The sequence below is a fragment of the Schistocerca serialis genome, chromosome 1, assembly GCF_023864345.2.
Source record: "Schistocerca serialis cubense isolate TAMUIC-IGC-003099 chromosome 1, iqSchSeri2.2, whole genome shotgun sequence".
In the NCBI taxonomy this organism is placed as follows: domain Eukaryota; kingdom Metazoa; phylum Arthropoda; class Insecta; order Orthoptera; family Acrididae; genus Schistocerca; species Schistocerca serialis.
In genome coordinates, this window is record NC_064638.1 from 388,649,546 (window position 1) to 388,664,748 (window position 15,203).

At 38.7% G+C, this 15,203-nt stretch overlaps 1 protein-coding gene across 3 annotated transcripts in view; it reads left to right on the forward strand.

Moving 5' to 3' along the window:
- The first annotated feature begins 3,944 nt into the window (after positions 1-3,944).
- LOC126471161 (aftiphilin) overlaps positions 3,945-15,203 on the forward strand; it is a 61,500-nt gene continuing 50,241 nt past the window's right edge. Inside the window, exons 1-4 of one of the 3 annotated variants that reach the window (XM_050099267.1) lie at positions 3,946-4,121; positions 4,203-4,234; positions 4,437-4,618; positions 5,454-6,529. In XM_050099267.1, the coding sequence (XP_049955224.1) occupies positions 4,489-4,618; positions 5,454-6,529 (1,206 nt within the window). In that variant the 5' untranslated portion in view covers positions 3,946-4,121; positions 4,203-4,234; positions 4,437-4,488. Of the gene's footprint in view, positions 4,235-4,436; positions 4,619-5,453; positions 6,530-15,203 lie in introns of all 3 variants that reach the window. The other 2 variants (XM_050099273.1, XM_050099279.1) reach the window with 2 other exon arrangements.

The following is a 15,203-nucleotide window of genomic DNA, read 5'->3' on the forward strand; positions in this document are numbered from 1 at the left end:
TGCTAGTGCTGTGGGCATCTCGAATAAACGGTTGCATAATATTTTGCATAAACATCTGGACGTGAGAAAGCTATTCGCAAGATTGGTTCCACGATTGCTCACGCTTGACCAAAACCAGAATCGTGTGAAGTGTTGCAAGGATGGTTTCCAGCTGTTCAGGAAAAATCCGTAGGACTTTAAGCGTCGTTTCGTCACCGTGGATGAAACATGGATATATTACTATACTCCTGAGACCAAAGAACGTTCTAAACAATGGGTTACCAAGGGAGAATCTGCACCAAAAACGGCGAAGACCATTCCTTCGGCAGGAAAAGTTATGGCGACTGCCTTTTAGGATTCGCAAGGGGTAATCCTCATAGACTATCTGGAAAAGGGTAAAACTATTGTAGGTGCATATTATTCATCGTTATTGGACCGTTTGAAAACCTAGCTGCAAAAAAAACGCCAGCGATTGGACTGCAAAAAGTCCTTTTCCATCATGACAATGCACCAGCACACACCTCAGCAGTTGTGGTCTCAAAATTAATGGAAACAGGATTCCAACTCGTTTCACACCCCCTCTATTCTCCAGACTTGGCTCCCTTGGACTACTACATGTTCCCCAATTTGAAGAAATGGCTGGCGGGACAACGATTTTATTCAAATGAGGAGGTGATTGCAGTAACTAATAGTTATTTTGCAGACTTGGACAATTCCTGTTATTCGGAAGGGATCAACAAATTAGAACAGCGTTGGACGAAGTGTATAAGTCTAAAAGGAGACTATGTCGAAAAATAAAAAAGGTTTGTAGCAAACACGTAAGTACTTTTTATTTTTGCACGGACTTTTCAAACGCCCCTTGTACGCTTCTACTGCCAATTTCCACATTGCATAGTTTTCGCGACTCGTAAGTCTTTCAATTGCAGAATTTGTGTTGCGCTCATTTTAACAGTAAGTTTGATCTTTTTTAGTGTAAAGAATAATACTAAAAGAGTTGCGTTCGTCTTGTAAGGGTAACTTGCACTTCACGCAAGTGCACTACTTGGGACTTTTCTAATACTTTCTCATTACTATATCATGGCTATACTTATTCCAAATACATGGCTTGGCTAATAACCTATTAGAGTCGACACAGTTGAATAAGTAATAGTGAGGAGAAGAAATTTAGTGCCAGTAACTATATTTGCACTTCCATCAAAGACAACAACCAAGGAACATCATATTAGACACATAAAACTCAGAGCGTACAATAGCACTAGAGAGGTTTCGCCACCGTCTCACACGAAATACATAGTTCACACAATTCCAACATTGATGTTGTCTGCAAGGCATTTTGCGGCAATCTTGTAATCTGCATTCATCAGCAGTATGGTTCTGAACTCCTCGATCTGTTTCGATTCCTATTTCTTTGAGAGAATACTGTCCCTTCCACGAGGGAGGCTGGTACTGCTGCCCCACATAAAATTTCGTTTGCCATTTCGGTTAGGAATCCGCTTACTAGGTCCCAGAGGTGGCTGTAGAATTCCTTGGGGATCCCGTTGGTGTCCTGTTTTTGAGGATGGCTCTCACCACGTCCTCAGTAACTTTTTCGGTCAGGTTGTTGTCTTCATTGCTCATGTTCCGACGTGTTTCTAGTAGGATGTCTCTCCGCTTCTGAAGAGTTCTCTGAAGTGATATTCTACGTGGTGTAGGATTTCTCGCTTAGTCGGCAGTTTGTTTCCATACTGTCACGGAGTTCAGTGATGACCTTGCTGTTGGACCTTTGCCTTTCCCTGACTAAGTGTGACAGGTTCATCCTTGATGATACCGTTTGCTTGGCTACGAGCGATAAAGCCTTTCATTCGGTGTCATTTGATGTTTTGGAGACGTGCTTCCAACCCACTCACGCATGTCAGGTAGTGTGGGTCGTCTGTAGGGATGTTCAGTGCGTCTTTTAGACAGAGTGCGTAGAAGTCTGCCATGCTGTTCTTCCAGATAGCTTTTCCCGCACTGTATCTGATCAGTGATCTTCTGATTGCTGCCTTGGCAAGTTCTGCCCACCACTCTATAGTGGAATTGTATGAGTGTCGCCTTTCTGAACATTTTCCTAACGTCTCCTTTTATTTTCCGTCTCGCTTTCTGACCAGGGATCCTTCTTCTTGGTAGGTGAATTTTGCTCTCGTATGCACAGTGATCAGATAAGATCACTGGGGAGACTTCTATGTGTGATACAGGGGCGGCTAATTTTTTGTTTATGTACACCCTGTCTAGTCTGCTTTCCCCCCTGTTGTAGTGGAAGGTGAACTCCGTGTTTTCTTTGTTGTGCAAACGCCATGAGTTATCGAGTTTTAGACGGCTTATCAGATCATGCAGCTCTGCAAATAGATTCAGTACTGGGATCTGGTCTTCTGGCGCGGCAACGCAATTAAAATCTCGCCCTAGCACAAGATTGGTATTATTGTGTGGGTGGAGTTCGCAAATGTTTTCGTTGAAGAACTGATTTCTCGCACTCTTGTTCTTGTCCCCGACGGTGCATATATGTTTATGAATAGCGTTCCTGCTATTACTACTGCTATGTTGCTTCCATCTACCATTAGTTTCGGTTCTCCTGTTTCTATTTCTTCTCTGACCATAATAGCCATCCTCATCGGGTTTCAGAGTCAGTGTTGCTGGGTTGGGTTGGGTTGTTTGGGGGAAGAGACCAAACAGTGTAGTCATCGATCTCATCGGATCAGGGAAGAACGGGGATGGAAGTCGGCTGTGCCCTTTCAGAGGATCCATCCCGGCATTTGCCTGGAGCAATTTAGGGAAATCACGGAAAACCTAAATCAGGATGGGACTGAACCGCCGTCCTCCCGAATTCGAGTCCAGTGTGCTAACCACCGTGCAGTGTTGCTGAAAACTCGGTATCATTGTACCTCTTCTATTGCGTCATTACCACCTCTTGTAGAAGAACTATGTCTTCAGTTCTATGCTGCAAGAGATCTGAAAGCGAGTTTAATTTCACTGAGGAACTCATTCTGTTCACATTGCATGAGAGGATTTGTGCATTGTTTTACCTTGCATTCACAGTGGTGGGCGTCACGCACTTTTCGGGGGCGGGGCAGATGTGTGCTGCAGCCAGTCCGGCGATAGGACGACGTCCACGTCCTCGGGTTTGCTGGTGGGCGTTTTCGTTTTTGAGGCTGGTGTGTCTGACGCTTCTGCAGCAGATGTATCCATCCGTTACGGGTTTTCTTGGCCCTTCCTGACGCCTTTTCTTTCAGTTTTTGTCGGTTTTTGCCATTACATGTTGATATCTTTTCTCTCGTCGTCAGTCTTTTTGAGTATGGGAACTATTTTGTTGAAAAATTTCTTTATCCTGATTTCGTGCATCTCGCTGAACGTCTGCATTGTGTTGTTGCTGGGTCCGGCTGTCTGGCTGGCCACAGCTACTTCCTGGGCGCGGCCGTTAATCTCCGCGATCCTCTGTCGCCGAGCAGCTAGGGAGGAGCCGGGGGCTATGGATCGGCCACAACGATAGCCTGAATAGTCCACAAACATTTTTTTGTTACTTTTCATCTGTCTGCTATAACTGCCTTCTAATCCGATGGCTTTATTGCTTGCTGTTAACTGCCCACAAAAATTTGTGTCTTCTAAACATTACAATGAAAGTACAATCTCTACAGCACATACATGTATCAGGCGTTTTAGAATTCAGCGAGCACTTACAGAGTACACTGAATAAACAACTGACTAAGACATGTCTCGTGCACCAGATTTACGACTATTACCATTCCACATGCTAAGCATTGTATACGCATGTGTGATTTGCGCAAGCAGATTTGAACAATTTTGCCCAGACTTGCGACTCAAACTTCCAGGGTTGCGCACGTTTCATATCCGCTAAAAATAAGGGTTCATGCGGTATGACTTGTCTGCGCAGTTGGTAATACATATAGAATGAAGAGAACTATTTGTGAACTGTAATTGATTATGTGATATGTCAAGAACAACAGCTGCGTTTTATTTCCTAATCCCGATAGTAATATTGCAATATAGATTCATGAAAAGTCTACAGTTTATGTCGACATTGATTTTCATCGACATCGATCTCCCCAAGTTTGATCGAATGGAATGCGATTGAGAAATGTCATATGTCTGCTGTGTTTACGACAGATAATGTAGGATATGTGTAATGTGGTGAATCGATAGAAAGTGTGTAATGTCATAATTAACATACATGTTCTATTTTCTGTTCGCAGTCAGTATTAATCTAGACTCCAATACCTTTGAGGTAAGCGCCACAAGGGTTCTGAAGAAAAATATTTAAAGCTTCTTGACTTCTGTTTTATGTTGACATGCGGAACTTACTGGTTTTCTGTGTAATGTCATGTGACGTTCGTTTGTGTGTATAAATGAAGGGCTTACCTTGGCATATGCCTAATTGTCTTCTACGTGTTCCACGTTCCATGAACTTACGTGGTACCATCAATTAGATTTCAGATGGATACTTTGCACTGAACTTAAGTTTTGTGTAAGTACATCACCATGTCAAACATAATACCACCAATGGTGTCATCATCACCTCCGCCTTTGGATGACAATCCTGATGAAGATGATGATGACGACGACGACTTTGGTGATTTTTCGATGGGAGATTTGTCATTTAACGCCACAGGTAACTCAAGTAGCAGAAATCGTGATGGAACATTATGCTCCACACATGATCATTTCGTTTATTGTTTACCAATGTAGTGTAAGTGGAGGTGATAAACAGAGTGACAGCTAACAAACTTCAGCTTTTGAAAGGGGTAATGTTAAAAATGAACTGATGTTGTACTGTCAGTCTTAGTAAACCATGTGTGGGTTAAATTCCATTTAAAATAAACGATATTACAAGTGAAACTATTGATTTTGGTTGTTGAAAAGTGATTGCTGTAAAATTCTTCATACTATCTTGGGTAAAGAAGCTGATTCTAGTCAGTCTGTCTAAAGTGATTTTTTCAGTTTCCCAGTTCCTTTGGTGGCATTTGAGAGGTACAAGCTACATATGAACACTATATTTTGCTCTTATGCTTCATTTTTATAAAACCATAAACCCTGCACTGCCCAAGCAAACATGACAATCAGCCACATATGCCACTATGCACTATTCAGATGAAATTATGGGCAAGCTATCTGTATATATCATTATGCCACACAAACCACCATGAAATTGGTGGACAACATTTAATTTTGTGTAAATGCATAAGTACACACGTACTAATTTGTGTTGTACACACCAGTTGTACATATTTCTATGGCTGATAAACACATACTTCAGACAAGATTTAAACAAAATGGTTTAATATAAGTATTGTTGATCTGATGTCAGGTTTCAAAATTCGAAGCCACTGTAGTATGCTGCTACCTATTCTATCATAATGTTCTAGCTTTGTAAGTACTGTATACAGAGCTAATAATATTGATAGTATTGCTGCTTCTGTATTAATAGATCATGTTGAACTTTTCAGATGCTACTGGAAATCAACAGACTGATGGTAATGTAACATGCAGAGAAAGTGTTACTGCACAAACCAGAATTCCTACAATAATGCAAGAAGCAGAAGCCCCTGATATGAAACAAATTGATAAACAAGTGGAATCTTATACTAGCATAACTCAAGGCTGCAATGGTCATCAGGATATATCTATTGTTAATTCTGTTTCACGACATGAAACAGACCTTAAAGAAGCATACAGTAAAAGTCAGCAAGAACTAAATGATAGAAATGGTGCAGATGATGTAAATTCATTAGGAGATACATCACACTGTACTCCTAATGAGGTTGCTAATTCAAAGTCTTCCATTCCCGGACAGTCAGCTCTAAACATTGAAGGGGGCACATTGCTTTCAGAAATAACGGATTCAGATAGAAAAAGCAGTCTAGTCACAGAATTCCCTGTTGTAAGTACTGTGACTGAAGAACCTGTAAGTGAAAGTATTAAGTATAACGATGATTTTGTGACATCAGCAGATGGACCAACTCCTGAAGAGTGTGAACCACAAGATAGTTTATTTACTTCCTCTGACTTTTCAGTAGTGGTTGAGGGTGACACACTCATCAAACCATTGCCACTGAAATTGGACCTTAGTGAGTCTGTGAAAGACACTACAAAATTAAGTTGTGAAAGTGAAAATTTTTCCGGACTAGTAGTGTCTGAAAGTGAGAAGTTTGAAGATATTTCCTACCATGACAGCAGTTCTGATGAGTTTGGTGTTTTCCATAATGTAACTGAATTGCCAGAGGAAGAACTGGAGGACCTAAAATTTGATAAAGTGGCTTATATTGAATCTGGAAACAGTAGTGACAGTGAAAGACCAAATAGAGGTAATGGGGCATCAACAGAGAGACCATCAGTGTGTGAAGAATCTTCTTTCTTCCCGGAAGCACAAAGTGGAGAAAGTGGAAGGACAGACTGGGTTGATGCATCAGCTACCCAATTACATGATGTGATCCCAGATTCCATGCTGGCTGATGATGATTTTGGAGATTTTGAAGCAGTAGAGTTCTCATCCAGTGTTAAACCCAAAGAAGATAGTACACAGGTATCTGAAATAGTGGCTTATAATTTATGGTATACTTTCCTATGATGAGCAAATCATTTTTATCTTGTTGCCAAACTGAAATGAGTCTTGCCCAGGCTGGAAGAAGCAAGTTCATATCATAGCTATGAACATAATTACCATCACTGTTGTTACTTTAACAGTTGTAGGAGTGATTGTCTTTCTTTGTAAACATCATATTGTATGTCACTTCCATTTTATCCATATATCAGATGCTTATCTTTAAGGTCAATGCATTTTAGGGAGATAGACTTTGTGTTTGCTCTGCTTTTTACAGCCTACACTTTCTTTACGAGAAGAAAGCAGTTGTTTAACTGAAGTTTGGTTTATTTACTTTCATCATACTATTAAACGTAGCATATGCTTTGCACCTTCTGACCTCAAAAGTGGTCAACCCAAGTTGGTAAAGAATAGCATACAGTTTACACAAAAGTCATGGGATAGCTATAAGCTTATGTACCTATGATGGTAATGTCATGCACACAAGGTATAGCAGGGCAGTGCATTGTCAGAGCTGTCAGTTGTACACAGGTGATTCATGTGAAAAGATTTCTGACATTATTATGGCTGCACAACAAGAATTAACAGACATTGAATGCGGGAAAGTAATTGGAGCTATACGCATGGCACCTTGCAATTCAGAAATCATTAGGGAATTCAATAATCTGTAATACGCAGTGTCGAGAATACCACATTTCAAGAACTACCTCTCACTACAGACAACACAGCAGCCGACAACCAGGTCACTTAATGACCAAAAGCAGTGGCGTTTGCGGAGAGGTGTCAGTGCTAACAGGCAAGCAGCATTGTGTGAAATAACCACAGAAATCTATGTGGGTCATGTGACGAATGTATCCTTTAGGATAGTGCAGCGAAATTTGGTGTTGGTGGGCTACGGCAGTAGATGACTTATGCGAATACCTTTGCTTGCTGCATGACATCGCCTGCAGCAGTGCAGCAGTTTGGTCTGGTGAGTCCCAATTTAAATTGGTAAGAGCTGATGGTGGGGTTAGAATGTGCCAAAGGCCCCACAAAGCCATGAACGGAAGTTGTCAATAAGGCACTGTGCATGTTGGTGAAGGCTCCATAATGGTGTGGGTCATGTTTACATAGAACAGTCTGTGTCCTCTGGCACAAGTGACCTACTTGGTGACCATTTGCAATCATTCATGGACTTGATGTTTCAAGCAATGATGGAACTTTTGTGGGTGAGAATATGCTATGTCACCAGGCCTCAATTGTTCACGATTGGTTTGAAGAACATTCTTTCCTGACATGAATTCCAATAAACATTTATGGGACATAATCAAAAGGTCAGTTCATGCAAAAAAATTCTGCACCTGCAACACTTTTGCAATTATGGAGTGCTATAGAGGCAGCATGGTTCGATATTTCTGCAGGGGACTTCCAACATGACTTTTATCATGTCATTGTGATGTGAGATCAAACCAAGATATGGCTTATCATTTTTTGTCATACACCAATCATTGCAACAGTGCAGAGGTATGCCAGGAAAAAAAACTGATGTTACTCTAGTATTGAATCAGTTATTTTATTTATGCATTTATTCATCCAGGGATAGTCTCACAATGATTTGGGATTTGTCATTGTAATTCAGTGGAAATAAATAGCTCAAAATATATGCACACACAGAAACTCTATAATTGTATGAGGAACTGCCCCAGCATTTGCTTGAAATGATTCACGAAAACCTAAGTCAGGACTGCCGAACAGAGTAAACTTCATGGACCAAAGCTGGCTGGTGGTACCACAGTCTTTGATTTTGCCAATGAACAGAGACTGTGATGAGGAACTTCTAGAATTATATTTTCCAATAGCACTGATATTCCTTAACTCATGTACAAATGCTATATTTAACTGTTGAATTATACTGAGCAAAGTGGTCTGATGGTTACCGAAACTGACACGCTTATTGAATGCTAGAATTTCAAATTCTCATGAGCCCATGCAGATTTAGGTTTTCGATGGTGATACAAATTACTTAAATTATAAGACAGAGTTGTGTACCTTTAGGTAGGATACAACTAATTTCCTTCTCCTTCCTTCTTTTTATTATGTAGGTATAGGAGATAATTTTCCTTTGCTGCAGACAGAAAGAACAAGATTGATCATGAAACTTCCTGACAGATCAAAACTGTGTGCAGGACCTTAGGTATGCAGGAGAGCCTCTGCGAAGTTTGGAAGGTAGGAGACGAGGTACTGGCGGAATTAAAGCTGCGAGGACGGGGCGTGAGTCATGCTTGGGTAGCTCAGTTGGTAGAGCACTTGCCCGCAGAAGGCTAAGGTCCTGAGTTCGAGTCTCGGCCCAGCGCACAGTTTTAATCTGTCAGGAAGTTTCATATCAGTGCACACTCCGCCGCAGAGTGAAAATTTCATTTTCGAAGACTGATCGTAATTTGATATTAAAACCTTCATTTACCAGTTGCAATAATATTATTTATACAGCTGTAGAACATCGGTTATATGAAATATGCAAAAATACCCTATTGCTGAAAGTGATTTAATGTGCACCTACAAAAAGATGAATATCTATTGACTGGGTCCAGACCCCACCTGCCCCACTCACCATTCACTTCAATCTTATACCTTCACCCCCCCCCCCCCCCCTAAAAAAAGTGATTTACCAATATTGACAATGGACATAGACAATCTCTTTTTCTTCCCAAGCAAGATGGAGTAGTGCTGAAGACACTGGGTGGCATTCGCCTGCTTTGTTTCTTTGCTGATAGCCCTCAGTGATGACTACACTGGCTGAATGGCTGAAAAATGGGGTTTGTAATTTCGACACTGGCTACTGTAAATAATGTAGCCGACAGGCGCACTGTAGTGTTTTGCTGTTCTTTACTTTCACTGTTCACAATCCCCCAGTAATACACAGTTATATGGGCAGTGAACTATTATTTAACTTTTGATAAGCCTCATTAATAGTTTGTGGGCAAACATCCACATACTGCTACAATAGTGTACTGTTGAACATCTACTAGCAGTAAACATCTAACCACACATTTCACAATCTTTCAAATAAATTGATGAGACATTGTCATTGCTTTAGCACACGGCCTGTTGGTGTAACACTTATTCCATGGTTAAGTTGATGGATTGTTGTCGTTCTTATCAACACAGGTTTCTTGTCTGAAACTCGGCCGTGGACTGACTGTTTCAGGACGGAAAATTGGGCCCATATATATCCTCACAATAATAGGTACTGAAACTACACATTGTTTGAAGTTAAATTTACAGAAATTACAATTAAAGCTTAACTCATTAAATTAACTGAATACATCAAAAAATTCGTTCCTTTTAACAATTTCTTGTGTTGCAAGGGTTAGGGGAAATTATTTGTTTAAATTATGAAATTAACATATCATTATGCAAACAATACTTTTGACAAAACTGTGACTTACTTTGTAATTAATTAAGAGTTGGCTCTGCTAACAAGTTTTCGAATAGAGCCAAATAGATCCTTTAATAATGCCATTAGTTGTTCATCCAAATGTTTATCAGTATTAATTAGGAATAGTCAAAATAAATTAGAAAAGCAACTACATGCATAAAACTAACCACAATATTCGATCTTGTGTTATATTCTTTAAAACTGAGGGCCAACCTTTCTCTTTAATGATGATGCATGTTATGTATGTTAATGGTAATAGTTAAAAGTAAAAAAAAAAAAAAAAATTTTAAGGAGGCAGATGGCAAAACTAGAAGTAAAAATATCCCAGCTTGCTTCATTACAACTGGTTTCACTTTTGGTTCAAATTTATTTATATTATCTTATTATTCAGCCCATTGATAATGAATATCATATGAATGTTGTCCAAGTGCACATATAAAGGGTCAACAGAAGCGTCTGATCCAACGCGTCGGCTTTGACCCGTGACGTAAGGATGTCGTCGTGTGTGACGTCATGACGGCGCGGAATTTGGTTTGAGTGTGGCTGTCTCCAGTTCTGTTTTATCTTATTTTATTTACTTTTCTGATCTGTCCGTTCTATCTCGTGAGATTTTTTTAAAATTTAAAAACACTTATTACTTATTTTAATTATCTGTTTCCTCGAATTTCTGTTTTAGTTTATTATATTTATCTTTCTGATCTGTTCGTTCTATCCCGTGAAATTTAAAAAAAAAAAAAGACAAACACTAATCAGCTACTGAAGCATCTTTCTCTTCTATGGGTTGCAGGGGTTATGACCCCTGGGGAGGTGGGTGGGTATTCATGCGTGGCTGTCTTCACTTACACGTTGTAGCTACGCAAGGCGTCTAAATTTGTTTATATTTAGTTTGCCCCCCACCCAAAACACCCCATTACCCGCGCTTGTCCCGTTAGTGTCATTAGGCTTCTTGTGGAAAGTGTGTGTGTTTGTTTTTGTTTCCGCCATATTTGTGACGTCATGGGTCAAAGCAGACGGGTGGGATCGGACGCTTCCGTATTTCCCATATAAATTTAAGAGAAAGCACTTAAAGGAAATGGAACATATTTATATGTACACAAATTACAAACAAAATAAGAAAAGGTCATTCAGTGCATAGTAACACAGTTCTATATGTTGTAATAATGCATAGTTGGTTTTTTGTAGGGCTTTACTTTTGTTCTCCCTAAACAGCAAGATCTTACACACACTACAGTAATTCAGTAAAGATTTTACATTGCATGATTGTTCTCCTTTGACCATATAACAAAAAGGTTTAGGGACATAAGACAATATTTTCAATTTTACTTTTTTATAAGCATTATCAGGAAATCTTATTGGCCTATATAGTCACTTAACAAGTAAAAACATTGTTTGGCTGATTTTTTTTTTTTTTAAATTCTGTTTTAAATTGATTCTCATCTTCCAACTACCTATTGTTGACTGGCAGTCAGTTGCTAAGTTATGTACCAATATGGTTCACATTCCTTTGTGTGTTTCTTCGTTTTGTTCACTGAGCATGGAGTGCTGCACATTTTGGGTATTTTAGGTATGAAAGTTGGCATTTATCTGAAAATCTTGAAGATGGACTCTGACACATACAACATGTTTGTGTAGATATAGTGAAGGTATTATTAGTATTTTCAGCTTTTTGAAAATTGATTTGCAGAGTGTGTGTGTGTGTGTGTGTGTGTGTGTGTGTGTGTGTGTGTAGAGAACTATTGTGTTATTATTTGAATAGCCTTCTATTAAAATAATAATAATAATAATAATAATAATAATAATCCATTTAGGCAGCAAGCTCTGGAACCCAAAATATTGTTCTCTGTGTTGTAGGAGACTGAAACTAACCAAAATATGCTATCTCGACACCCTATGAAATACAAACATTTGCAATAATTCTAAGAGCAAAACATGCTGAATTGGGTTTTTCTGCAAGTTTTATTATGACCATTAATATTTAAGTTTCCAATGGCATGAATCCCCAGCAGTTTTTGTAGAAGTCACTCTGTTTATGACTTCATCACCCAACACCAGATCTAGCTTTTGTCTGTCAACCTGTTTGCATTGAACCAAAAGAGGACGTACTTTAGGACTTGATCAGTATTTGTGAAGCAATTGCTTTGATGCACTTTTATCACACTAGTATCATCTGTGAATAGTATGTCGTTTGCTGTATGTCTGAGGTGTGAATGTCATTTATATAAACAGGAAACAGTATGGGACCTAGAATACTGTCTTGTAATACTTCTATTTCAAATTTTTTTGCACCTGATAGTAAACTGATGTTGTGTATGGCGTAAGCTGGCATCAGTCTTATAATCTGCGTTGTGTTTAGTGGGTGTGATTCAAGTCACTTTTTTACTATCTCTTGAATACCAAATGGTTCCAGTTGTACCTAAAGAATATGATGATTAGCAGTAGAAAATACTTTGGAGAGATTGCCATTTTTAAATAATGGCTTCATTTTTTAGATTGCCAATCTTCCTAGAAACACTCCTCCATTAAATGGTAAGTTGGTTATGTATGCCAAAGGCCTTGTCATCTGTGGTGCTGTCACTGTTATGAAGGACCTGGCACCTCATGTACTCCTGTTGACATTTTAGGTTTCAGGCTTTTTAACACTTCATGTTTGTTTGTTGGCTCTACCCTCATGCTACAAGCAGATTTTGAATTTCCTGGGTTTTCTTGATTTGTAAATTTCAGGATTAATGAAGTTGTTTCATTTGTGAAATGATTGCTGGCATAATTTGGTAAATCTTGTTTTTTAATACACATCCATGTCAGGCCATCATTCTGATTCATGCTTTCCACAGTTTCTTATAAATCTGTCAAACCAAGTGCTGACGTGTTTTTTCTTCGACGTGTTTTTTCTTCAGAAGGGAAGGGTTGATTTTGATTTTCTTTCCCATCTTTACCCACTTCAAGTTTGTGCTCTGTGTCAGACAACCTATCATTTATGGGACTTTTCTTGTGTTTTTCTTGCAGAAGTGAAGTGGAAGCTATTTTCTACTCACCCTTTTTTAATATGTTGTTTCCATATTGAATACCAGCAAGTTAGGTGCTGAAAACAGTTAATTCTTCATGTGGACTGATAAAGATAAGACAGCCTGTATATCATGCTTTGCATCATTAATAGGGAGACACTGAATTTGACGAATATATTTAACAAAGTGTGTGCACATTTTTGTCTGTACTTATACTCCATATGACAAGTGAGGAGATGCATTGGTGAAGACACAGGATTCATATTTTCAAGGAGTGAAATTCAAATTCTTGCCTGGCCAGATAGATTTATGTTAATCACTTGGAGGTTAATAATGGTCCCATAAACAGATCTACAGCTGATCTCCTTCCCTATCCTTGTTCAGTCAAAGCTTGCATTCAGTACCTCATGATTTCCGTGTTGATAGGATATTATACTCTACTAGAACAAAACCTAGGTGTTTTGTGCGGTAAATTAGGTGTAGTATTGTAGGTGTAGCAAAAAATGTAATCAGTAGTAAATGATGACATAGAAAGAAACAAGAGCAAACTACAACCATTATGATATTATTAACACAGCTATACAGTATGTTATGTAGAAGAATGGATTGCTATGTTTATTAATAAATAATTTTTTTTTTTAGAAAAATATTATTTTTCTGTATGATCTCCATTGAGATAAATGAATTTGACCCAGTATAATTCAGATGTTTTTGTTCGATCAGAACAGAATTTTGCTTCTAATGCTGCATAATTTTGGGATTAGAAAACAGAAGTCACTTGTGACAGAGGATGTATGTGGATCTGTTTTGAAACTTTACTCTGACTCCTGCCCTTCACAATGGCAAATGTGTGAGCAGGTGAAAGCACACTCATTTTGTGAACAAGTCATTATTGTTCCAGTGTAGGAGCTAATGATGATGCACTCTTTTTGCAGTAAATTATCATGAAATTATGAAAATTCCATTACTGCAGTTGCTGTCACCAGAATCTTACGTAACTCTGTATACGAGATGCCAATTGTCTTGACAGTAATATAAATTTAAAGGCAATAGTCTTCAACCACAATATCATGCATTGTATCCACTGCTTCTTCAGAAGAAACCTCAATTGTATGATCATAATGTACCAAATCTGCACTGCTCCTACATCTGTGTTTACTTCATTCACCCAATAATAAAAGGTCTTGAATCTGCGGCAGAATTTCTGTTAGCTTCTGTCAACTTGGACTGCATCTCAATCGCAATCCATTTTATTTTATGTGTAGCATAATATTGCTGTCTGATACTAATCATTGTCCATTTCCATGAAAAATGTAATGCCAGTCTCACATTTCATCTGTTTGAAACTGTGAACACAACTATTAATGGCACCGTATTTGATAAAAATTCAGCCCCTTAAGAAAATTTCCCATTTTTCATAGAGTTTCAATAGATTTACTAATTTTTCTTCATATTCTCACTGTGCATCATCTTGTGAGAGGATACCTCTTACTATTACTAGCTGGTCCATAGTCTGTTTTATTTGTGGATGGAATAAGCAAAACAGTCTGTTGGGCCATAATTATATGCTCGTATTTTTGTGTGGTCGTTACTCAAAACCGAGTGAGATAGTTAAGTGGCTAAGACACAGAACCTGTATTTGAGAGGGGTGGGGTTCAAATTTCTATCTAGCTGTTTGTGTTTAGGTTTTTCATGGTTTCCCTAAATGAGTTAGAATGAATGCAGAGGTGGTTCCTTTGTTCTGAGTTTACACTCATTCTGTCATCGTAAAGTTTAAAACTCTGCTCTTCCTTCCTTCCTTTTTTGGAACAAAAGTGAAATGGAGGCAGTAAACTGCTTCACCATGTGTCCAAAATGTTGGTCTTTTAAATTTACCAGGAATTAAATACAAGAATGTAATTTTTTCTCTGTGGTTTCCATTTCAGTTACTTGAGCAGCTCAACAACATTTCTATTGATTAGTTTGGAAGGTGCGGTGAGGAACTAGTAGCAAATTGCAGCTTTTAAGTCAGTCTGTGGGATGTGCTCAGAATTTTAGATGCTAGAGCATTTTACATGAAAGACAGGGATTTGGGTTTCAACTCCGGTCTGGCATACAGCTTGTCACAGATGTACACCTTTCTAAACTGTATCATTTGTTTACTTACATGGCTGACAGTCAACTTGTCTTGTATTGTCACAAGCAAGTTACCTTGCAGGACAATCTGGAGCAGAGCACACTATTAATTACCTAATTGAAA